The sequence below is a fragment of the Syngnathus floridae genome, chromosome 19 (assembly GCF_059516105.1).
Source record: "Syngnathus floridae isolate MCC-2025c chromosome 19, RoL_Sflo_1.0, whole genome shotgun sequence".
Lineage (NCBI taxonomy): Eukaryota > Metazoa > Chordata > Actinopteri > Syngnathiformes > Syngnathidae > Syngnathus > Syngnathus floridae.
The window spans coordinates 4,123,065-4,147,596 of record NC_142431.1 but is presented as its reverse complement, the minus strand read 5'-3'; the positions used below and the strand labels follow the sequence as shown (position 1 = coordinate 4,147,596).

The 24,532-nt window shown below is 39.7% G+C and overlaps 1 protein-coding gene across 1 annotated transcript in view; it reads right to left on the bottom strand.

Annotated features, from left to right (window-relative positions):
• Positions 1 to 696: 696 nt before the first annotated feature.
• Positions 697 to 24,532, bottom strand: part of LOC148381724 (forkhead box protein N3-like) — a 44,092-nt gene continuing 20,256 nt past the window's right edge. The window contains exons 3-6 of the mRNA XM_088362178.1: positions 16,940 to 17,091; positions 11,299 to 11,357; positions 5,933 to 6,041; positions 697 to 4,657 (exon numbers count right to left, since the gene is read on the bottom strand). Of these exons, the coding sequence (XP_088218304.1) occupies positions 4,108 to 4,657; positions 5,933 to 6,041; positions 11,299 to 11,357; positions 16,940 to 17,091 (870 nt within the window). The 3' untranslated portion in view covers positions 697 to 4,107. The remainder of the gene's footprint in view (positions 4,658 to 5,932; positions 6,042 to 11,298; positions 11,358 to 16,939; positions 17,092 to 24,532) is intronic.

Sequence of the window (24,532 nt, the reverse complement as noted above, 5' to 3'; positions counted from 1 at the left end):
TCCCTTGCTGACACATTTGTCACTCCAAAACGAAAAGGTGTTTTCGGAATTTTATGTCTCGTCCTCAAAATGAGATGTGATTAAACAGAACGCTGTTTAATGCAAGCCAATTGAGTCCTCCACTCTTAGTAACTGATGATGCCCTCTAAAGATCTTGTGAATGCACCCCCCCCCTCCATCTTTAGTTGCATAGCAACAGAGAAACTGCAAGCTCCAGTTGTGTTGATGGTGGGAACGTGCCGCACGCACAGAAGCACTGGATGGAGATTAAGCCCATTTCAGCTTCAATTATGAATGGACTTCCATCGCCATATGGTTTTGAAATGGCACCTTCACTGCCCCTTTAGATTGAGAAGGCCTTGACCGATGCCAGCTTTTTACTTTGTTGCCTAAAGGGAGAGCTAAGTTTGATCTTTAATCAGAAGTATTGAACTAAGATGATTAGAGGATGTAAATGAATAATTAACTGTCAGAGGAGGCACAGTTATGATAAGACCCTTGTTGATGGGAATGTGTGAGGTTAAACATCCTCTGGTTTCACAAAAAAATAATATATATATATATATATATATATATATATATATATATATATATATATATATATATATATATATATATATATATATATATATATATATATATATATATATATATATATGTGTGACTTTTCCTAAAAGAACAGTAGAACTAATCCTCTGCAACTTGGATTTTTTTTTATTATTGCAACCAACTGGAAGACAATACATCACATAAACATCGTTGCAGTTTCTCAGAAAATGGAAAACAAAATAAAACAACATTTATATATATATTTTTTTGCCACGGTATTGGACAACGTTGATATTTACATGTAGTGATGAAACAGGTCTGGAACTCATTCTTTGGCAATATGATTGCACAATAAGGAAGAGGAAGAGGAAGGAGTTGAACATTTACTGGAAAAAAAAAAACAACGCACCTGGGTGTACTTTCTGTCACGTCTCGCCGATCGATAACCGTTTTGCATTTTTGACATCACTAACCTATGGCTTTCCAATACTCAGCTTCGACAGTCAGCAAATACAATGGCAGTACTATTTTGCTCGGGAGAGCAGAACAAGAAAAAAGAAATTGGCAAATTTTTTTAAGCTTTTGTCAGTTTGCTTGGCAGCTTTAAATGAAATACTTTTTAGGCAGTGAAGTATACCACTTGCTTTCTCAGGAGTTCCTGAATGCAAATGAGCTAGACAGGGGAAATTACATACAATATCTTTTTTTAGGATTATTTAAAGCCATATATTTTGCCTCTTACCAAACCAACATGACATTTTGGCAGTACGTGAGTGGGTTGTTTCTGTAAATACAGCAGAGGGCCTGACCTTACACAGATATCACACAAGAGAGACGGGTGGCACTTAACAAGACACTTGACTGACTGCCTCCCTTGAGCCTTAGTTTTTTGTCAGCATGGATACCATACAAAATGCAAAAAAAAAAAAAAAAACAGCCAGTGATGCATGCTACAGTTGGCAAAAAGGATTTCACCAGTGTGGATGGGACATGCATACGTTCAGATACTTGGCTCACTGCTCCAGTGCACGTTTGTACTGCAGCTTCCAAGCAAATAAAAGCCACGTTCGAAGCCAAAGCACAAACGCCGGCCACAATATCAAAAATTGCTTCAGAATGAAAGAACGTCTGCTTCATGAATTCCCAATTAAGTCGTTCTTTCATTCAAAGCTGGAAGAGATAAACTTAACAACCATGAAAGTGAGCGGAATTAGCTTACCTTTAGCAACTTATACAGTAGAGTAAAAAATGTTTAATACTGTTTGAACTTTTTTAAATTTAAAACTGCAAATCAACATTTCAATTAAGGATGGGCAATACAATTGATTTGCAGATTGTTTAAAACTCTTGTGGAATATTTAAGTCAAACATTTAATTTCACATTTTAGTGCAGTGTTACTGTTGAAATGTTGAAATTATTAATGTTAGAGTGGCTTACGATATTACAGACACCTTAAAAGGACTTTGGCCACATTTTAAATGAACACTAATTTGCTTCTGTATATATATTTTCTTTATTATAGTGGACAACTATTATTTTAGGACACACTGGGTGTATAAAGTTTGAGAATAAATGCTCAGTTCAGAACAATGTGAGAAATTTGCCCATCCCATCAAAAATAATATTTTAAAAACAATTACTCATTTGATTTTTTTTTTAATGCCCATCCCTAATTTTAACAAGCATGTATATTTAGACCTAATTTTTTTTTTTGTGTACAATGCCATTGATTGCATTCCTTGTTCTCTTTAATACCTTTCTAAAATTAAAAAAAACCTTTGTATGTGGACATATGAGGTTCTTTTAGGACAACATGTCCATCTGTTTGGTACATTTCCATAAAACAATGCTGATGGAAACAACACACACACATGTGCACACACACACGCTGGAGGGCAAATAAAAAAAAAAAATACTGTCATGTTAAACAAATCAAATGTCTGTCAACACATGTCCGAGACATGACAACAGAGGTACTGAGGGCAGGCAGGCACAATGTTAAACAATGTGCACACACACACACACACCACAGATGTATTGTGGGTTAACACAAGGGTTAACACTGATCACCTAAAGTCCTAAACCACTGCATGAGCCGAAGACAAGAAGCCAACTTTTAGGGGTGGCACCCTCGGGCGTCGAGTTGCAGAGTTACGTCCCCACGTTGCTCCCTGAAGGTGTGTCTTTGAAAGCCCGCTCAAGAATCCCAAAAGGATTCGAATAAACGCAGGAGAAGGGAGAAAAAAAAAAAAAAAATCCAATAAATTCACGGGTATAAGAATTGGCGCAAAACTTTTTTTTTTCCTTTCCTCTAGGATCAAGGTTTATATGAAAATAAGTCATGCTTCATGCTAAATACATCATTTATCTTACATGTTCTTTGAATAAAAAAGATTTGCTTTTTATCTTATTTACAAGCACCCATGCAAATATAACTGAGAAAGTCCTGCAGGTCAAATTGCTTCAATTAAGAAAAGGAAAAAAAAATAATAAAATATTTTCTAACTTTTTACAGAGTCGCCTGCGTGGGACAAATTGCTTATATCTTTATGAGGGTAGAGTGAGGAGGAAATAGACACAAACATGACCCCTAACACAGTTCTTGGACATTGTCAAATGAATATGGTAGCCACGGGAAGCTACAATGTCTTTTCCAGGTGTCTCAAGACAGGAAGTACTGGGTAAAGTTTCGGGGACGTTTACATGATGCAACAACAACAACAAAATGAAGGAGATATTGCCTCACACCCGGCACACTATCCATCTCTATGGTGAGAAACATGAGATTTTTTTTTTCAATATTTTAATATATCTATTCTTAAATACTATGAGTGCTCTTGAAATAAACCATGTTGCTTTTTTTTTTAATAAGTGGCATAAAATAATATCAAGAATGAGTATATAATCACGTTGGGTTTTACAATTATTTTGACATTTAAGGTCATCCTCGTCAAGCTTAACTACCGTTGCCTTCGAGTGTATTTTTTTTTGTTTTTTTTAAAGTCTATTTTTTTTTTGTCAGCTGTCATATTGGCTACATGAAGCAACCTGGTCACTTCTCTTTGGCACAGACTCACATTTGTGCTCGTGGATGTAAGGAGAGTGATGCCAGTTAGGCCCCGCCCCCTCCTTTCCCCTCGCCCGAGTTTCGTAGGCTCTGCCGCCTTTGCTGGCATCACTGCAAGATTGCTACAGGTTACGCACGCAAACAAACAAATATGCAAAACAAACAGCCATCTCGTGTCCTTGTACTGATTCACTTTTGCCCACTTGTCCGAATGAATGCTTTACTATGGCTTTCATCCCCTTTGAAAAAAAAAATAAAACAACAACAAAAGACACATGAGAAGTACCCATTAGTGTTGCTGAACATGTAGGAAAACATAGATTTTTGATATTGCCACAAATAAGTAGGATTCACCTAATGCCCTGCAGATAGATAGAGGGAAATGAGACGTGTCCGTAGAGACTAAAACATGTCACCTGTTGATCTAGTTGTGTGTTGTACAGTGTGTATGCGTGCTAACGTGTTCACGTGATTATGTACTATGTGTCTTTTAGTTTCTCAGAGCCTCTTTCTGCTCCTTCTGGCCCTTAGCCGTGCGGTTTGTGATGTTGTTGAGGCAGGCTCGGACCCCGGCGAGGTGGAGCAGCGACCCCGCCGCCTCCTTCATCTCCTCGTCATCGCTCTCCGGCGGCTTTTCCACCGCGCGCCGCTTCTTCAGAGGCAGCGTGTCGCTAATGCCCCTCGCTCGGTTTTTGGTCCACGTGAAGCTGCTTCCCGCCAGGGTCCCGGGTCCCGCCCCCAACGTACGTCTCTGTCCGCGCAGGGGTTGCTGGGAAAGGTAGGTGGCTGCGGCGGTCGTGACGTGGGAATCCAGCGGGATCTCCCGGGGCTCGGGTTTGATGTCGGATTGGATTTCCACGGCGATGATGTCGTCGTCGTTCGTCGGGGACGAAGGGGCAGAGGCCTGCGATGACCCCAGCCTGTTCGGGGATTTGGCGGTGCTGTAATTGTGGTCTTCCTGAAGTTCCTCGGCGCATGGCGGAGGAGAGTAGCAGGAAGGGCTGTCTTGGCCTCGTTTTAGATAATCTCCTATGGACGATCTGTGGAAGACAATGTCATAATTTGCAGATCGAGTCTTGATGTCATTGATCGGATCAATAAAATCTCGTTCGCTCCCGAGATATTCTGCGGAGCTATCGTTAATAATCCAAAATTTCTACACATATAGAATCAGATTAAAATGATCAAAATCCAAAATGGCTGCATTATTACCAAGCAACTATGTTAAAGTACGTTGAGGAGCTTCATGTAATTCTTTACTTTTCAGGGCTCAGTCTATTTGCTGGAGAACACTTTCCAATTCTCCATCGGTTTACTGTCAATCAAATAATCATGTGGGCTCTAATTATTAGATTGCCTTGTTCACATTGCTGTTTCCTTACTCTTGGCAATGTAATTATTTTATGTATTACATCACAACTCTGTCAGTAAAACATTGATGATAGCAAATCATACAGCAGTATAGACATTTCCTCCCTCCAGGGTAAGAGAGTTAGAATATTTATATATTATACGACAAAAATGCACTCTTTGAATGATGAAATATTTACTGCATACCTTTAGTGAATGTTTAATTTAGTATACAGTAAAGGCCACTTTTTGCTTTTATGATGCAGATGCATGTCCAGGCATGCTCTGAATGTTTCGGACTCACAAGATTTAATAAACGTGCATGTGAATGTGGGACATTTATGTAATCGCTCGGGTAGAATGTTGCCAAGTGTTTCAACCATGGTCGGGATGAGTAAACTATTTGTGACTCATGTTGTGTTAGGAGCTCTCCGTTCGGCGACCGCAACACGAGGGGACTGTAAAAAAGGATTGATGGATGGATTCATTTTTTTTTTCCCCGACTCAAACTGTCTAAGGTAAACGAAAGTAAAGGTGTTTTCTGAGCGGTATTGTCACCTGGTGGTGGTTTATTGGGTCTGCTGTAACTAATAAACCTGTTGGGACTCTGGAGGCAGCATAAGAACATATTATGAGTTTGGTGGCTGCCTCGTGGGTATATATATGAGGAACGAGTTTTGGTTATTACATGTTTCAACCTTCTTGAGGTGGCACATAAAAAGCCCCCCCAAAAAAGTCAAACACTCGGAGTTAGTATTTACGTTTTGTTGAGGCACATTTTTCCAGATCATTTTGGTTGAACTCTATTTGCCTTTGAATTTATCATGTAACTCTTTCCCTGCCAAGCCATTTAAGTGTCTAAGCAGTGAGCCTCTCTCTTTCAAAATGGAACCCCATTATGCATAAGACCCCTGACTAGCACTAAATATATATGGTCGAAAGTGGCAGTCATAAAATTGACTTACCTTATGGCCGAGGTTCTGCTTCCTACTGGGCTTACAGGAACGGGTCTTATCACAGGGAAGAGCGCCTGGCTCCTTACACGGGCGCCATTTTGAATCACACCACGAGGAACTAAAAAACAATAGCAAATATACACACTTAGCCGAAAGAAACCACATACCGTATTTTCCGCACTATTAGGCGCACTTAAAAATGTAAAATTCCAGATGAAATGAAGAAGATGGACGTTGGGAAACGGATGGATGGAAGGAAGAGGAAAAAGATAGCTCAATGAGACTCTGCCGACCATCTGAGGAGCTATTGATGAGCAAGGTAATGTTAAATTGAGCGGGAAAGCGTCATAAATGAGTTAAGGGTGCTGTGAATCATTCAATTACCAACGACTACTCGGCCTCTTCTAAATCTAGCCTGTACCATACGGACAAGCTTTTCTAACTTAAGATGAGCCAATTTGATTTACTTTATTCTGTATTCTGTTGTAGTAAATAATTAAAAAGTCAAATAAATGCAATAAAAGGAATTTAGTTTCGGTTTGTAGAACAAAGGGAAGCTTGTGATTGTGTTCCCACTTGAATAAAAACAATTCCACTCTGCAAACAGTAATTTAGCTAAGTAATGTTTAATCAAATAAAAGCCAAAGACATATGACAAAGCCCACCTGGATTGTTTAATCTGATCAAAGAGTGGGGAAATAGATCACTTGTCAACAAACTATTATATTGGGACCATCATTGGGAGCCAAATATAGAAATTCTCTGAAAGTGGAAACTTCCTGCAAATGGGACAAACGTTGAGCTTGCAGCAGACCGACACCCCGAACCACCGCACAGTCGGGATGATGGAATGGCTTTGGAACAAATCCCCATCTGTCCTCGAGTGACCCACAAAAGCTTGGACTCCCAAACCTTTTGAAAATCTATGTTGAAAGCTCAAGATCCCGCTTTACTCACACTGCTGATCCAACGTGATGTGTTCTACGCCAGATTTATAGCTCTCACCCACTTAACATGGCATAGCAGTGAATAAAAGAAAGCACATGGCTGCAATGTGAACTCAAGCTTTACCATTTCAAGGTCACCACTTGAGGTCGTGTAAAACCAAGTGAGTGGAAAAATCCAACACAAAAACATGCAATTTATATTATGATGCACAGCGTGAATAAAAAAAACAAAATAGACGAGACACACATAAAGATAAAGAAATATTAAGGATAAATAGGAATAAAAATTGAAAATTTAATTCAGGGGGTTTCAACTAGTTTTGTCCAAGGGACCACCATTATAACCACGAAGCAATTTGGGGAATATCGAATGTTATTTTATTTTACACCAAAGGAGGATATTTATTTGCATCTGTGTATTTTGGGAATCTCAGCTACATTTGACATAATTTGGATGGGTAAATGATCCCAAAAATTATCTAAAAAAAATGAATCAATTTTATTTTTAAGAATGTTACGATTATTTTCCATTTCCAATTTCGCGGACCACCTACAATATCGCCACGGACCACTAGAGGGCCGCGGCCCATCAGTTGACAACCACTGATTTGTTTGACGCTTTGTGTAGTGGTGACACGAGTGCCAAGCGCAAAATAAAAAAATGTGCTGACACAAGAATTGATTTTCAATACGTAGTTACAGTCCGCTTGCATTGGGAGCAAGAGAGGGGATTGACCAGCCATATCCAGTAGATGGCGCTACACCAGCAGGGATGAAATATAGCCTTACAGTCATAATCAATGATAACAAATAAATTGCCCCAAAACGTTTCTAATTTGAAAAACAAACAGAGACAATGACCGAGAATGGATTTTTCACTTTCCTGAAACTACTTCTTGTAAATCAATTATACCACAGTTGAGACAACACTACCAATTTCCTGCCCTGGCCAATTTTACAAACACATTGAGGACTTCAAGCATAGGTGAATTGTAAATTTAAATCTTTCTCGCCACAAAGCTGGTGGCTGGTTCGCCACAACACTTTCCCCGACGCAGCTGTCATCTTCTCACTCAGTTCACATTTCAAAAACTACCTGCTGTTTGCGCTGTATGCTGCCCAAGCTTGCTGAAAGATGCTACAAACACTAAGCCCCCACATCAATACAGCTTTGTTACCTCCACCGAGGAGGTTACCGTGTATTTTTGTGGGTTTATTTGTTGGTTGGTTGTGTGCAATTTCTAGTTTTTGATATATTACATTTTTCTTTCTTGAATCATCATTAAATCAAATTAATTCAGCAAAAGTTAATATTTTAAGTATAACGACCTAACCCTAATGTCATAATATTTCATGAACAGTTAACACCTTTTAAAAACATATTTTTCCGCTTGCAATTGAGTGATGACATCACATGCTCCCTCAGGTAGCGACCAATCACAGCGCAGCTTTCCAAAGTCACATGACTGGTTGTTACCTGGGTGTGTGATGTTGGCAGCAAGTGGGAAAATGCACTTTAAAAGGTGTTTGTTGTATTTGACAAATAATAAATTATTGACAAATATTAATTTTTTTACCATTCAAGACTTAGCAGTGTAAAATCTCATTAAATCGTGTAATTCCTCAAAATTGTCTGGGACATAAAAAATCTCTGTTATCCTATCCTCTAGTTTTCTTGTTTCCCATGCCATTTTTTTTACTGAAATTTCATCCCAGCTTTTATAGATCGGCTCAGTTTTTGCCCAGCTTTCTTTCCCCTTTTTTCAGTCTCATGATCAGTTTTATGAGGAGAAATTTCATTCAGTCCGGGAACCATAAGCTCATTAAAACACACTCAGTATCCCAAAGTGCCTCCTAACGAAATGTTCCGGCGACATTTATTTGGATCCAAATCATCTTGCAAAGATGACAAATTCAGTATACGTTTGAGCCATGTCACTGTTAGCTGTTCACTTTCTTTGCCCGCAGTAATCTTATTGAGTCCAGTTAGCGTGGCTCTGCCCCTGATATCTGCCGCTGTGCTCTCCATAACCTTATAAGTAAGTCCCTGCACAGTCTCTTTTTTTAATCTTGATCACTCACTGCAATGCGTGTGTATGTGCTCAGTGCATTAGGTCTCCCCGGGTTGACACGACTCCTCTCGCCTCCCAAAGCGCCCCACCTCCAACTCCAGCCAGGCTTTAGGTCACCATAGCAACGGCTCCCCTTCCACATGCCACAGTGTAGTAGATCATGCATCAGCAGAGAAAGTGACAGAAGAGATCGAGAACGAGGAGGGGAGGAAAAAGGGGCTGGATAGGAAATACCAGGCTTTATTTGACCTGGACTCTCTTTGAGCTCAGTGGCACACTCCTGACCACTACTGTTTGTCCTTGACACACACACATGGAGCTCAATTCCAAGTTGCATGGAAAATTTTCATGTAATGCTATCTGCTCCTCTTTGCTTTCTCTTCATTCCTCATCATCGATCGCTCTTTCTATGTATAGTGATGACTCATATCTCCATGCCGGCTCTGCAGCAAATAAGTATGGCATGTATACTATGTAGTAAGAGCTAAACGGCCTGTTTTAGGAAAGTATTTTTTTTATTGTGTACAGAAAATGATCTACTTGTCTTCCTACATCAGGTCAACTCTTCAGGCTTTCCGACGGCATCGTTTCCCTGTCTGCCTGTTTTCCAGGGAAAGTGAAGCCCTGACATCCAACCCCCCCAACAGCCCCCCCCCCCCCCCCCATTTTGCTTTCATGTGCCGTATCCACATGCAGACTCCTCCAGCCTCCTGTTAAATGAGTTCCACATGGCCCCGCGGGCAGCCGTCTCCACGCAGCCGGTGGAAGAGTGCAGCAGACAGGCAAAAGTACACACAAACGCGCGTGCTGCACATGCTCTCCGTGCTCAGTCACACAGTCAAACAGGTTCAAAGGTCACTCCCTACAGACCTTGACAACGCAACTGTTTGAAAGTGGCCCCTCTTCCTCCCCCTGTCTCGCTGTTGGTGTGTATTTAAGTGTGTGCAGCATGTGCAGGTCTGAGGGCAATGTTGTCTGACTAACCCGACTGGGAAGCCGGTAGGCTGAAAACGCTGGCTGTTAAACTCAACAGCTAACCGGCTTGTCTATTTGACAATCCAGCTGAGTGTCTAAGTGGTTGGGCTGACTGACATGTGCTGTTACTTACTGAAGGGGCACGACAAAGCAAAAAAAGCGACACTCAATCACTGCAACCCGAGTCTATTGAACACACCCACATGCACGACTCATATTAAGCTGCAATGCTAATCAACAGAATTGCCTCATGTGGCTGAATAAATCTGCCGACTCAGCATGCCATGTACTTTTCTAATATACTTGGACAGAAGTACCGTATTGGCCTGAATATAAGACGACCCTGATTATAAGACAACCCAAGGCTCAAGTTTGAAAATAGACTTTTAAAACACCAAATTTAATTACGTGCTACCGCTATTTTTAGTTTTATTCTTCGTGACAGGGGTTCGCTTTGGCCTGGGGAGTTAAGTTTAGCATTCGCTTTAAAGATATCTGGCACCATCTAGCATTGTGAATAATGTCTAGACCCCGAATGTAAGACGACCCCCACTTTTTCACGATTTCAATGCAAAAAAACACCGTCTTATATTCGGGTCAATACGGTAATTTAATTTATAGATTATTTCTAGGTTTTACCCTAAAAAATGCATTCCAATCAAATGTGATTATTAGTTAAAGTTATATAGCATTGATGTGGCTAATAATGAGCATGTGACATTGAAGTCATAATAAATCATTGATGACAAGGTTAAATGGGCCTCCAGCTCCACCTTGTCACTTCTTCGCAATCTCCCTCCATGAGTTCAGAGACATCCCCTCTCAGACTATACGTCCAGAGGGAGTCCAGGTTTCCAGACACTCTCCAACCTTGGCTCCTTGACCATTACTACTCCATTATCAGCGGCGATGGAGGCCACGCCACAGACGCCTAATGTATCCATTTCCCTCTCCATTTAGGACTCGGCAGCCCGGCGAGCTCCTGGAGTGCTCCCTGATTGGGATTGAATGTCCATTTAAACTGCCTAGCAGCCACCAGGGAAGGGAGAGGATGGGAGGGAAGCTGGGAAAAGGGGAATAATGGGAAATATAGGGAAAAAGGGGGGACAGGGAAAATGCATGTTGCGTGTTGAATGTAAAAAAGGAGACAAGGGGATTGCTCGCCAATCTCAATAAGATTCTCTCTCCATTCCTTCTCAAATGAGGTGTCGCTACTGGTTAGTTTTTTATTTATTTATTTATTTGAACTTTCAGATTCACCACTCTAGGAAAGAATTCCCTCACCGGTATAACATTTGGTATTCTCAAGGTGCGCTTTAAAAAAAAAAAGACAGCTTTGGAATTGAGATAATTCGGCACCTTCAGCTAGCAAAAATCGTACCTTGTAGGAGGACTCCGCCATTCTTCCTGAAGAGGGGACTCCCCGACCACAATGGAGGACTGCGTAAATGGGGAAGGGGAGGGGGGGAGTGGGTCGAGAAAAAAAAAGCGGTCAACCATTTGATCACGTCAACCAGCCCAACAGGTTTGATTGTAAAGCAAGATAGCAAGGCAGAAATTTGAACCCATAAGCCCGCGCTTTTGATTATAGTGATTAAATTCCCGGGTGTCCCACTGTTGCCATTATTCCCTGTGATTACCTCGGAGAATTACAGCCTCGCCGCCATAAGTCCATGGGAGTAATTTCTCATGACAACCCCCCACCGCTTGCCACGGGTCCGCACACATCCAACGAAAAAAAAAAAAAAAAAGTCATCAACGCATTCACAGTTAACACATGTCACAAAGGCATGTTTGGGGTGACACTTTAAAATGCACGTCTAGCACACACAAAGCCGGGATCTCAGTTTAGGTGATCATTGCACCACTAATGAGGGAGGTAATGACGGCATTCCTCACATAGATGGAGAGGATGGAGCGTCTTCCCTAACACGGGAACACGACAATACTACTGTGGAGAAAAGATGGAGCGAGAAAAGAAAAGGAGGAGAGGAACTTGCATTGATAACATAGCCCTCTCTTGAAAAAATAAACAAACGCACACAGGCGGGCTCGACAAAGAACACCCGCAGACGTTGCAAAGTCAGAAAAAGCAGCCCACTCGTTTTCCACTCATCAGGAGAGTCTCCTTTGTAATGTGAGGCCTGTTTTATGTAGCGCTAAGCTGCTGAATGAGAGGATTTGGACGTCTGCACTTGTGATGTGGCTCTCACCTCGCCAGATGCAGGGGAAAGATGGACCGGAGGCTGGTGCAAACACACACACACACACACACTGCACAAAATGCAAAAGCTGCACATTTCAGCCCTGAGCCACCTGCTGTTGCCATGGAGAGTTGCCACATTGCGTTGCCACGGCGATAACATATTTTTCCTGCGCTAACAGCCTGTCTGTTTTCCCTACCACCCCGCCCCCCCACCATTCTCACCCCCCCTTCTCTTTCTTTCTTCCCTTCTTTCTTCTCTTCTCTTTGCTGTCTCTCACTCGCTCAACAAATGGCCTTGCAGTGCGACAGCACCTGCCGTACATGTGTTGCCATGGTGGCGTTCCCGTTGCCAAGGCGATGCGCTGTGCATTTAATACAGTGGGCGAGGGGCTAAACTTGTGGTAGACGCTCATTCCTCAACACCCCCCCTCCCTCTATTTGTTTCCTCCGAGGGAAGGGAGGAAGAAAGAAAGGGAGATGGAAAGAGAGCAAGCTCCTCTACATCCCCCTTGAGACATCCATCCTCCGCTCCTCCTCCTCTTCCTCTCATCCAGATGCTGATGGGGTGTGAAGGAATGCACCACGGAGCTGACCTCCTACCCGGCATACTCCTGCTCTCCCCCCCTTTTGCAGGCACACCCATTTAATCGAGAATACACAAAAAAAAAATGGGTGGACTTCAACTGCAAACACAAAAAAGGCGGCGAGCCCCTTACCGGTGGGGGTCGCCCGGTACGGCGTGAATTATTACAAGCGGAGAGGTGTGCGAGCGACATTGAGAGTAGAGAACAAAGCGTCGTCATGCCCTCGTCTCAGTCAGACCCCCTTTTCTTCATCCGTCTCGTGCTCCGAGTTGTGTTGAACTGCTTGAGACAGTCCTTGACCTTAACACAATGGAGCCGCTGTGAAACCATTCACCATCATTACACTTCATAACATAATAGTCTTGAGAATGAGAGCTCTTGAGAGCCACATATTGTGTTGCATTGAGCCGACCTACTGAGCTCTGTGTACAATAGAAAGCTAGCGGAGAGTTTTTATTTTATTCACTAAACAATATGAACAAAGCCTCTCAAATAACCACAACAGATCTGATGATGAGAAATCCTTGAAAGCCTCACTTGCGGTCTTTTGCTATCTAAGAATATGAATTAACTGTAGGTAGTTTCATGCCACTAAGTGATGTGTTCTGATTGCTATGATTAATATTAATTGCCTTTTTCAGTGAACCCTGTTTTCTCCTTGAATTCACTTGGTGGCTATAATGATTAAACAGATGATATTCCCTTTGCGGTATTCATACCGAGTGAAAGTGACTAAAGGTATTAAAAGCCCAGGAAGCATTATAAAGAGTATCATGAAGCCGTGATAAAATTGTTTTATGGAGACGATTTTTTTTCCCCTAAATTAAATGTGGAATGTGGGATATTTAATACTTAATATTGTCTAATGTCTCGTGAACTCGTTTTTGCTGTCTTTAGAATCTTTGACAGAATAACACGGTCGAGTAAAATTTGAAGATTCGAAATGCAGGATGTTTTGACTTTTCACACTGCACTTAGCAGGGCGGAGCATGTCCCCCCCAACTTAAATCTGTGCAGTCCAATCAACCTGAACAGATTTTCTTATGATGTTTATTTATTTAAAACCATCACCAAAAGAAAAAAAAAGCCTACAAGCTGTTTCAAATATTTTTTTTGCTACACTGTTGAAGAAAATTCTGGTAGTGAGTCAAAAAAGTGTTGCTTTTTTTCCCCGAGCCAGAAAGACATAATGAGCAGCCATGGAAGTTAGCAAAAGGCTAATGTAAAGTGGGTCAGCGTTTGCATTAAAAGTTTTGTTTAGCTCTTTGGTGTTTGAAGCTGGTCCTTAAAATCAGTGCTTCACTCCGCCAGCAGTTATCATGATAAAAGAACAACAACTACAATATCAATAGTGACAGATGTCAGGTTCCCGGAGGTCTATTTAATCCTCTCTTTCCTCTCTTGGCATTTGTTTTGAGAATAAATGAATGAAAACAAAATATGTATCAATTAACTTAATATCAAATCAGTCAAAAAAAAAGCTTTAAACGGAGTGATTTGCATAATGAGCAATTATTCATCAATTAAGTAAGCAATTTGTGTCATTTAACAGCGTAATGAAAATTCAAAGTCATCTGTAATGATGGCAGATCTAATAATAAAAAATGTAGAAATTCAAAACTCTTGCCTGAGCCTCAATAATTGAATGATGCTTGAACCCAATTAAGCAAAAAATGCAAATGTGCTGTTGTAACTTCAACCAACACGATTCTCAACACTAATAATGTCGAATTTAATCCAATTTCAAAATCACAAGCTGACGTATTAATTTACTGTAATTTAATAAAACACTGGACCTTTTGAACTAAAAGTCAAAAGAAAAATGTAACACTGAAAGACTAAAAAAAAATAGAGGTTATGAAATAGAGACAGAAATATATCGCATTGGAAAGATCAGTTGTATAAAATAATGCTGTCTTAATGTCTGAGCCAGTAAATATTTTCTCTCTAACCCACAGGTGTCAAACTCAAGGCCCGGGGGCCAGTTATGGCCCGCCAAATCATTTTATGTGGCCCGCAAAGAAAAATTGGGAATGGGCTACATGTATCAATACTAAAATTACAAATTGTATTCATTTTGAAAAGAAAATTGAAATTGCTAGCAATTTGTATTACTATTCATCTTTTAATTAATTTTTTTACTAGTTTTTACTCGTCTATGATTTCAAAACAGCCGTAATGGCCCTCCGAAGGAAACTATGACGAAGATGCGGCACGCGACACAAATGAGTTTGACACCCCTGCTCTAACCTCAAAATGAACTGTCCTCACTTCCCACTGTGGGTCACCATGTAATTGACTCCGCCCCCAACCCCCAACATCTCCCTTACAGCACCCAATCTGCCCTCCAATTTGTTCCACTTCCCCATACCTCATTGTTCAAAATGACACTTTTACATTTTACGGTGAACCAATTATTCTGTTTTACACAGTCCGCTAGCTCTGCAAGCCAACCTGCCCGGATCAAGTCGGCAGCGGGGTGGCGGGGTGGCACGGCGGCGGGATTTTCTTCCAAAGGGGAGGGGGTTGAGAAAGAGGGAAAGCGGACAAAAGGGAAAAAGATGACTAATAGTACCTCTCGATGACATATCCACAGGGATGCGAAGAAGAGCCGAGGACTGAGAAGTTGGAGTGGCTGAAAGGAGGAGCAGGAGAGGTCGAGGAGGGAAAGGGTAAGTGCTTCAAATAAAACAGGTAGAAGAAGCGAGACAGCATCCAAAAAGATGGAAATAAATGAAGACAAAGGAGAAATTCATTGAATGATAAAGTGGAGGGTTGAGAGGAACCGAGAGAACGAAAGAATAAAAATAAAAGGACACCTTGTGTATATATATATATATAATATAGGCCTGGGGATAAGCGGAAGCATAAATTGGATATTAAAAGAAGCGGAGGAGTGCGTTAGGTTGCTGGTTCTGAAGAAAAAGAGGAACGGACAGAGCAAGAGGATGAATTAAGAGATCAGGGGGGAAAAAAAAAGTGTTCGAAAGCTTGCTGAAAGGAGAGGGAGGGAAACACGATTGAGGCCTAAAGGGAAGGAGATAGTGGCGAGGCGGTAAGAGGAGGGGGGGGGTTGAATCCACGAATGTGGAAAAAAGGCAAGCGCTGCTTTTACCTGTGATGTGCCTGAGGATGCGGGAGATAGGAAGTAGGGTGGGAGTGTTGTTGCATGAAAACAGCGTGCAAACAGATTTAAGGAAAGATGGGGCGGGATTGCTATTCATCGCCCGAGGAAGCGCCAAATGAAGAAAGAAAGGACAGAGATGGAGAAAAGGGGACGCTAATATTTAAGATAAGCAATGTTGATCAGTTGATTCGATTTGTATAGCAAGCAAGTTTTCATTATGAATTATATCAATTAGGTTTGCTGATTGATCAACTCCCCAGATGCAATCAAAGTGGTGGAATTGCAGTACGAGCGTTATACTTTTTTTTTTTTTTCTTGGGCAGACGTCATAAATATAGTTAGCCTTTGCAAAACGTTGCATTATGCATGAGGTTATATCAGGAAAATATATGTGACAGATAAAGGAGAACCAATTCCATCTGCTATTTGTTCCTCCAGAAAGTACGTGAACCACAATATACCATTTTGTCCCCCCCCCCAAAAAAAATGAGTCAGCATACACATTGAAACACAAGTTGAAACATTTGAAATATTTTCAAACTTTGCCTATGTGTGTTGAAAAAAGATTTCCCTAATGCAACCTCCATCTTCCTTTCTACAGAAACTCCAAGTAAAGAATGAAAATAAAGACGACTGGCGAAATTGAGCAGAAAGTTCCTTGTAAAAAGCATATTTTCGTAAAAATTATTAAAATATTTTCCTGATCACTTCAAATTAGCCCCCCTGGCCAAAACCTTAGGTCAGCTGTTTTAAAGTTTTAAACCAGGACAGACGTCAACACAGTTATAGTATTCTATGGTTATCATCACATTTTTTTTATTTTGTCATGTTTCTATGATGGCATCAACTGAAAAACAGAAATAAAAATCTTGCTCATTTTATATTATATTATATTATATTATATTATAAAATAAAATAAAATAAAATAAAATAAAATAAAATAAAATAAAATAAAACAAAATAAAATTAAATTAAATTAAATTAAATTAAATTAAATTAAATTAAATTAAATTAAATTAAATTAAATCTAGCTGCTGATTGATTTCGAATCGTACTTTGGAGATTGCCGTGCATTTTCAAAAACATGCCTTCGAGTTGCCTTTACCTGTGGTGAAATGTCTGAGACAGGGTGGGTGGGGAAGTTGAGGGGCTGGCCAGGCCTGTCGAGTAGGGATGGTAGGGTGTTTTCTTCAGTGCTTGGATCAGGTTGTGTCTATACTCTGGGTCTATTGACCATAGAGATCCTTTTCCTATGCTCTGAAAGAAAGAAGAAGGGATAAAGAGAGACATAAATGGAAGTATATAAAAAAAAAAAACAGTATATAAAAGACAATATGCATCCAATCAGATAATGTTGCGCTGCTGTCATTAGTGGTAATTATTTGACCCACTTAAATACTTTTGAGATGAACTATAACGAAGATGGTGATCCAACAGGGGCTCTTTCAGTCACCACACAAATGTTCCTCAGCACACACAAGATCTTGTCTTCCAAAAAGAGCTTTAAATTTTGCTTTTTCTATTTCTTTCCCATTTCATTTATCCATATAAATCACATCAAGCACACCAACATCTTATACACTCAAAGGTGACCTCTCTCAGTATTTTGCAGTCTGCATCTCCTTTTTGAAGCATTTTCTGATTAAAACATTGGGAAACTCTTGAACTTTTTTTTTTTTTTTCCCGCTTCAACGGCTGCAACAGTGCGTATTTTTAGATCAAAAGCGCCCTGCCTCTGTCCTAATGAATCTGTCGCTCTCAATCTGAGTGAAACCAGCCTATAGATTATAGAGCGCCAGGATCTCAAACAGGTCGCCATGAAAATACTTGGGCTGTCTCGAGCTCTCTCTGCTCCCACCGCGCTTTCATCTGCCTTGTCATCTGAACGTGGTGAAATCTCAGGTTTGTATACGGCGGAGACCGAGTACGAATAAATTTGAAATGAAATGCGTCTTGCCTTATGTTCAGCTCACTTTGTAGTGCTCTGTGATATGATATAGATACAGGCTTTGGGGTGGGGGAGATGTCAGAGCGGCAGACACCCCCCCCCCCCCCCCTTTCCCCGAATACGAGAAGGAATCCATTACGAGGGAAATATCAGACATGTTGAGCGCTGTTTAAAGAAAGTAGTTGGGACAAATATTCCAAAAGTGTGTTGTAGTTTGAATAAAAGTGATTTCTTCAACCACCTTTGGTTCCTCATGTCGAGACCCTAATCAGGATAATCAGTATCAAAAAAAGATGGATGGATGGATGGATGGATGGATGGATGGATGGATGGATGGATGGATGGATGGATGGATGGATGGATGGATGGATGGATGGATGGATGGATGGATGGACGGATGATGTTCTGATTGGCTGATGTCCAGTTCAGGGTGTAAATATGCTTACACAACAATATAATTATCTATGGAAATTCAACCCGGAGTTTAAAAACAATACATCGGAATTATCATAAGGTAAATGCAGAGAAAGAGAGACGCAAGAACATAGGCAGGGTCTGAGGTAATTACTATTACCACACAGTTTTCCCTTGAGGGGGGAAAAAAACAAAAGGGAGGCATCTACTTGAAGGGAGGCACTTATTTGTATTAAGTGTATGGAGCTCCATGTGATTAATTAAGGCACACTGCAATTAGAGTTCAGGATCTAACGTACATAAAAAGTTTAATCACGGAATCAAATGCAACAAAATTGCAGGCCAGTTTGTAAGATGAATTCCTGTCATTTCTGGACTATAAGCCGCACTCCAATATAAGCCGCACTAGCTAAAATTCGGGGAAAATCCTGTTTTGGTCATATACTGGACTATTAGCCGCAGGTGTTTTAATGTTTAATTTCCAGATATAAGAGAATATGCACAAATTATACAATATCATAAAAATCATGAAAAATCCATAGATAAACCGCATAAGAGCTTGTGCAAAAAGTAGCGGCTTATAGTCCAGAAAATACGGTACAGATTTTTTTTTCCCTGTTATATGAAAATAATGACACCACTGCTCATTTATTTATTGTGCAGTTAGCTCAATTTGAACTTTTTTGGTGACCTTATTAGAATGCACATCGACTTCATCATCTGACTCGCTTTACTGAGAATCTCTGAATTATTAGTCTGCATGTCAGTGTGGTGGTACACAGGCCATATGTGCCAAGCGTGTTTTGTCGAGTGTGTACGGCGAACTCCCTGGAGAGTGTGATATTACCCAGCATGGTCTGCTCTTGGGAGTGCTTCTATTACTGCCAGCAACACCTCTCCTGGAGAGCATGATATTACACACACATACGCTCACTCCCACAGAGGTGACCTCCCGCTGGGCCAAATTTCCCCGAGCACCTCCAGACCGTCAACCGTTTGTGTATATATAGAAATATGTGTGTGAGGGCCCGACTAGCTGCCCGTCTGGCGGCCCATTAAATCAATATTCACTACAGAAGCGCCGTCTGCCTCTGCCAAGCAGCCAACCAATCAAATTGCCCGATCTCCAGACCGCCCTCGGTCGATAGGCCAATCATAGGGCGTGACTCACAGAAAGGGTGTGACACCTAGGTTATTGCGGTCACCTTGGCAACAGGCATCATCTGGAGGCAAGAGAAGGTGAAATGGAATTTTTTCGAAAATGAATTCATGAAGTTGAGAGAAAGGCATCATATTTCATAATCAATAATCCTGAGCTTGAGATGTGAGATGAGCTTTGGGGTTTTTTGTGATGTTCAAGTTTGATACACTGAGACAATGGGCAAAGCAGATTTTAAAAATAGGACCTGAACAAGGTTGGCTATCAGAGAACAAGACCTCAGAAAGTGTCTTTGTTTTCTTTTTCAGTTTTTTTTTTCCAAATTTCACTCCTTTGAAGGCATCTTTTGGGAACATGTTAAGCCGTCTATTTGTTTTTTCATCTGTGTCATGGAAAAATCGTTTTGCTTCATAGTGTTTGCAGCACAAGAACACAGATTACACAACAAATAATCCGGAACTCAAAATAGCACTCTAGCTGCAGAAGAAACAAACTGGACTAGACTTTTGCTACACTCTGCAAAACAACCACCCTATTAAAATAATTTCCTTCCACATATCCGTGTTCATAAAGTGGCAATGCAAAGCAGAGATTTTTCAAATATTTTAAGCAAACTTGCCCTGGTTAAAAAAAAATCAATCATACCAAAAGTTGCTTGGATGACTTCATTGTGTGCAGAAGGGAAAAAAAAAAAGAAAAGATGAAGAAAGTGGATTCAAGGGCGGGTAGAGGGAGAGATGTTGCCAACATCTGTTTCCTGTGTTATATAAACTCTTGGGGATGGTTTCCCTTGGAAATGGGAGCGATGAAAAAGTCATGCTGCCACTGACCTGGCCGGTCACATTTTACTAAAAAAAAATAAAAAATGTAATTATTTTTATTTAACATTTACAAATGACATGTCACGATAAATGCACATATAATAATTTAAAAAAAAACATGCAAATCACGCATTTATTTATGAAATTAAAAAAAATCCAATTATGGATCTGAAAAATACATAAAAAATCCCAAATATATTTATCAATCTAAAAAACGGTGACATTCCAAAATGTATTAATGTGAATCATTTTCCCGTAAAACTTTCCCCACACTATTAAGTTTCTTTCTTTATAGCAGACAGCAATCTTCGTAGATCACGCACAACACACGCAATAAAAAAAAAGTGAACATGCAATTTAACGCCAGCTATTTGATATCACAGTAAATCACCCTCCCAAGAGTGCAATCACATTCTACAGAGTGCCAAAACTCACAAAAACGCAAAAGTTCACTCGTACAAAATCCAAAGGGTGTCTTAGCAAAAGAAAAACACCACATAGCTTATATGTGACTTTTATATCAAATTATGTACGATGTGTCGCTATCTTGCCTGACATCTATAAAGACTCTGGCCTCTATAAAATCCCAACATCGCCCATCCTTAAAACACCCTGCTGCAACCCATAATATTCTCTCTGCTTCGTTTAGCAACGTTGTTCAGTACGTTTCTTATCAATTTTAAGTATTATAACCGTCTGTAATTCGTCAAACATCCGCAGTGTAAAAGCAAAAACCATGCCTGGTTTTTAAGCCTGATTAATGCAGGGATCTATCGTTACTTACCGTATACATCCTGTACAGATAAACAGTGGATTATCCAATCCATATTACATACTTTTGATACTTTGCGTACTGGATACATGTCGAAATATCCATTAACATATTGAGTATATAAAAGCTAGCTTGAAGGATTGCATACGTGCACTGTTTAACATAATCTGCAGGTGCTTTAAAGGAAACAATAACACAAAGCTTCTCAAGTAAAGGAAATATAAGAATTCATTTTTTTTTGTTGGAGGCTGCGACCCAAACCGTCACTTTCCAGCAAATTTTCTATTTCTATTTTCTATTTCTATTACATTTCTATTTTCTATTGATCAATGCACAGGATATTTATAAAAATGATTTGTAAAATACTCACATGGGAACTAACCAATAGAATAAATTTGTAAAAAAGATATAAAATAAAAATAACCACATTGGGACTAACCAATAGAATCAGTTTGTCCCAAAATAAATAAATAAAAACACTAACATTGGGAGTAACCAATAGAATCAATTCGTGAAAAAGATATAAAATAAAAATAACCACATTGGGACTAACTAATAGAATCAATTGTCCAATAAATAAATAAAAATACTCAGATTGGGACTAACCAATAGAATCAATTCGTGAAAAAGATATAAAATAAAAATAACCACATTGGGACTAACCAATAGAATCAATTTGTCCAAAAACAAATAAATAAAAATACTCACATTGGGACTAACCAATAGAATCAATTCGTGAAAAAAGTAAAAAATAACCAAAGCAGTGATTTTAAATCAACCAGCAATTTCATTCAGGATTTAACTTTTCCCTGGCTTCTTTCCCTGACACCTTTTATACACGTGAATGCCCTTAAGAGTGTTACATCTGTTAAAACATGCTTCCCGCAGCTATAGTGAGGGCTACGTTGACAAGAACGTTCTCACGCACACACACAAACTCACATTTGAAACTATATCTAAAAAATATTTGACTGAAGAAGCATTACCAACGTTATTTTGCGCGACAAATTCCCGCATTTGCACACCCCGGAGACGCAATATTCTCTTTTTTTACGCAGTATATAACATTACCAATGGTCATATCAGTGATTTTATATTTCTAAGGCACCAGGCATATTTCTCATCACACTATTTCTTGCAGCAGCAAAAAAAAACCAATAACAATAGCTAAATCATGCAGATGAAACTCGCTTAATGCACTTCATACTCCAAATTGAAAACAACAAAAATGGTTGTTGTTACTCCACTGTGCGCCTGTCTCATAGAAAGTTATTAGTTGGTGTATCTAAAAACACTGCACTCTATTTACTCTAAACCTTAAGTGTTGCCTCGGGGTGTCTTCAGTTAGAAAACGGAATTTATTTCAGTTAGCAGGAGGAGCCCAAGGAGAGCATAACATGGATGATTTAGCCCACTATAACAAGCTAACACATTTATTACATCCACAAAGGAGCTTATGTTTTGGAATTTGGATGTTGTGCTAGGGGAAAATTTTATTTTGTTGGACAGCTTTTACGGAGAAATAAATACAACGCTGACACCTCAGACACAATTCTGATGCACTGATCCAGAAGTCTGAGGACAAGGCTTGCCATTAAGGCATGTTATTGTGCAAAGAGAGGAATCTTGTTTGTAAACAAAGCCATGGCAACCTTGAGACTCTCTTGAAGTTCTCACACAAGCTTGCCCTTCCACACACAAAGCTGACACGCAGTCACACACCAAAAACAGGCACGTGGAGCAGCAGGATTATTCCAAACGAGTCTCCATCTTGTCATCTGCCTGGATATGACCCAGAAATACAGTCACCGGAACAAATAGGCCACTGTCATATTAATCTCCACCTCTACAAATTGATGGAAATATGATTTGGTGTGTCCATGGTAAGCTATCATCCTGCTGCTCTTAAAAACTTTTTTCCAAACTCAAATTCCATTATTTTTCCGGCGTAACAAGCTGCACCACATAATACAATAATATAATTAAAAAATAATAATATATAAAATAATGCAATAAATAAAAATCATATAAAAAAATCAAATAAATGGTTATAATATAAATAATATATATAATAACATTTGATATATAATAAGATAAAAAATATTTAAACCTCAGTAGTCATTTTTTTAAAAAAAGGCATAAAAATAGGTCATTTTAAAAGAATACAGAGAAAATAAAAATAAATAAATAGTAATAATATATATACTAATAGAATAATATTTAATATATAATAAGATAAAAAACATTTAAACCTCAGTAGTCATTTTTTTTTAAAAAAAGGCATAAAAATAGGTCATTTTAAAAGAATACAGAGAAAATAGAAAATAAAAATAAATAAATAGTAATAATATATATAATAATACTTAATATATAATAAGATAAAAAAAATATTTAAACCTCAGTAGTCATTTAAAAAAAAAGGCATAAATATGGGTAAAAGAATACAGAGAAAATAGCAGTGAGATTCTCGATGAAAAGCTATGAGTGGCAGAGTCAGACGGAAACGACAAAGATTCTGTAATTGCAGCTACAAATAAAGCACAGTACTTGGCAGGTAGAGTAGCAGTCTGCAGAGATGTGCCCTCATTTCTACACAGACACAGCGCTCAAGCACGTGCGCGAGTCTTTTTATGCATGCATGCATGCTTGCTCCTGAGTTTGCATTTTGCCTGCGCGCCTGTTTATTTGTGTGTCTGACACGCTAAATGTGTGTGTGACTAAAAAGTGTGTGTGAGCGAAAGGGGGGGGGGGGTAGGTTTGAAGGGTTAATTAGTGTGCTGTCTTGAACAGTGTGCAGTGACAGGAAGACAAGGCAGGGTGTCCTTGCCAAAATCTCCTCTACACATGGAGCGCCACAAGCACACTTTTACAACATCCGTGCACACATGTGAGCCTAAAAAAAGTAGATGAGGACGTCCACTCAGCACCTCCGCATATTTTCACAAGCCAAATCGCTTTTCCCCCCGTTGCTACAGCAAAAGTATACTTTTGTGTCAACTGCAACCTTGTTACCATGGAGATATGTATACAAGAGAAACTCAGTGCCCTTGTAGTCAAGGGCCCAGATGACAGCATAGCGTGAGCGAGTGTGCACAAAGACACGCATCAATTTGCACTTTAACACACTAAATAGGACATCTGGTTCATTCAGTGGTCAAGGAAAAAATGCCAATGCATTATGGAAACAGATAAATAAAAATAAGCATTGATCATCACTGTCTGTCCCCTCCGCCCCCGACAGTCTGATGAAATGATAAAAACTGCCGGCGTTTGTGTTATTAAATCCTCCGGTATTAATTCAGCGCTAATTGAGTAAGGGATTCATTCCCCGTTTACCCTGAGTCTTTAATGGAGTAAAATCCAGATGGGGAAAGCCTGTATAAAAGACTATATCGAGACTTAAATCAAAAGAGAAACGCTGTTCCCACTGGGGAAACGTTAGAGTGAAAGAGAACTAAGAAAGCGAGATAGAGATCATCAACTATTGATAAGGTCGGATCTGGTACAACTGTAGACAAAATACAGAATATGTTGAATTTCAAGTTGGATATCCCTGCAAACCATTGATAACTGTCTCTTTGTGA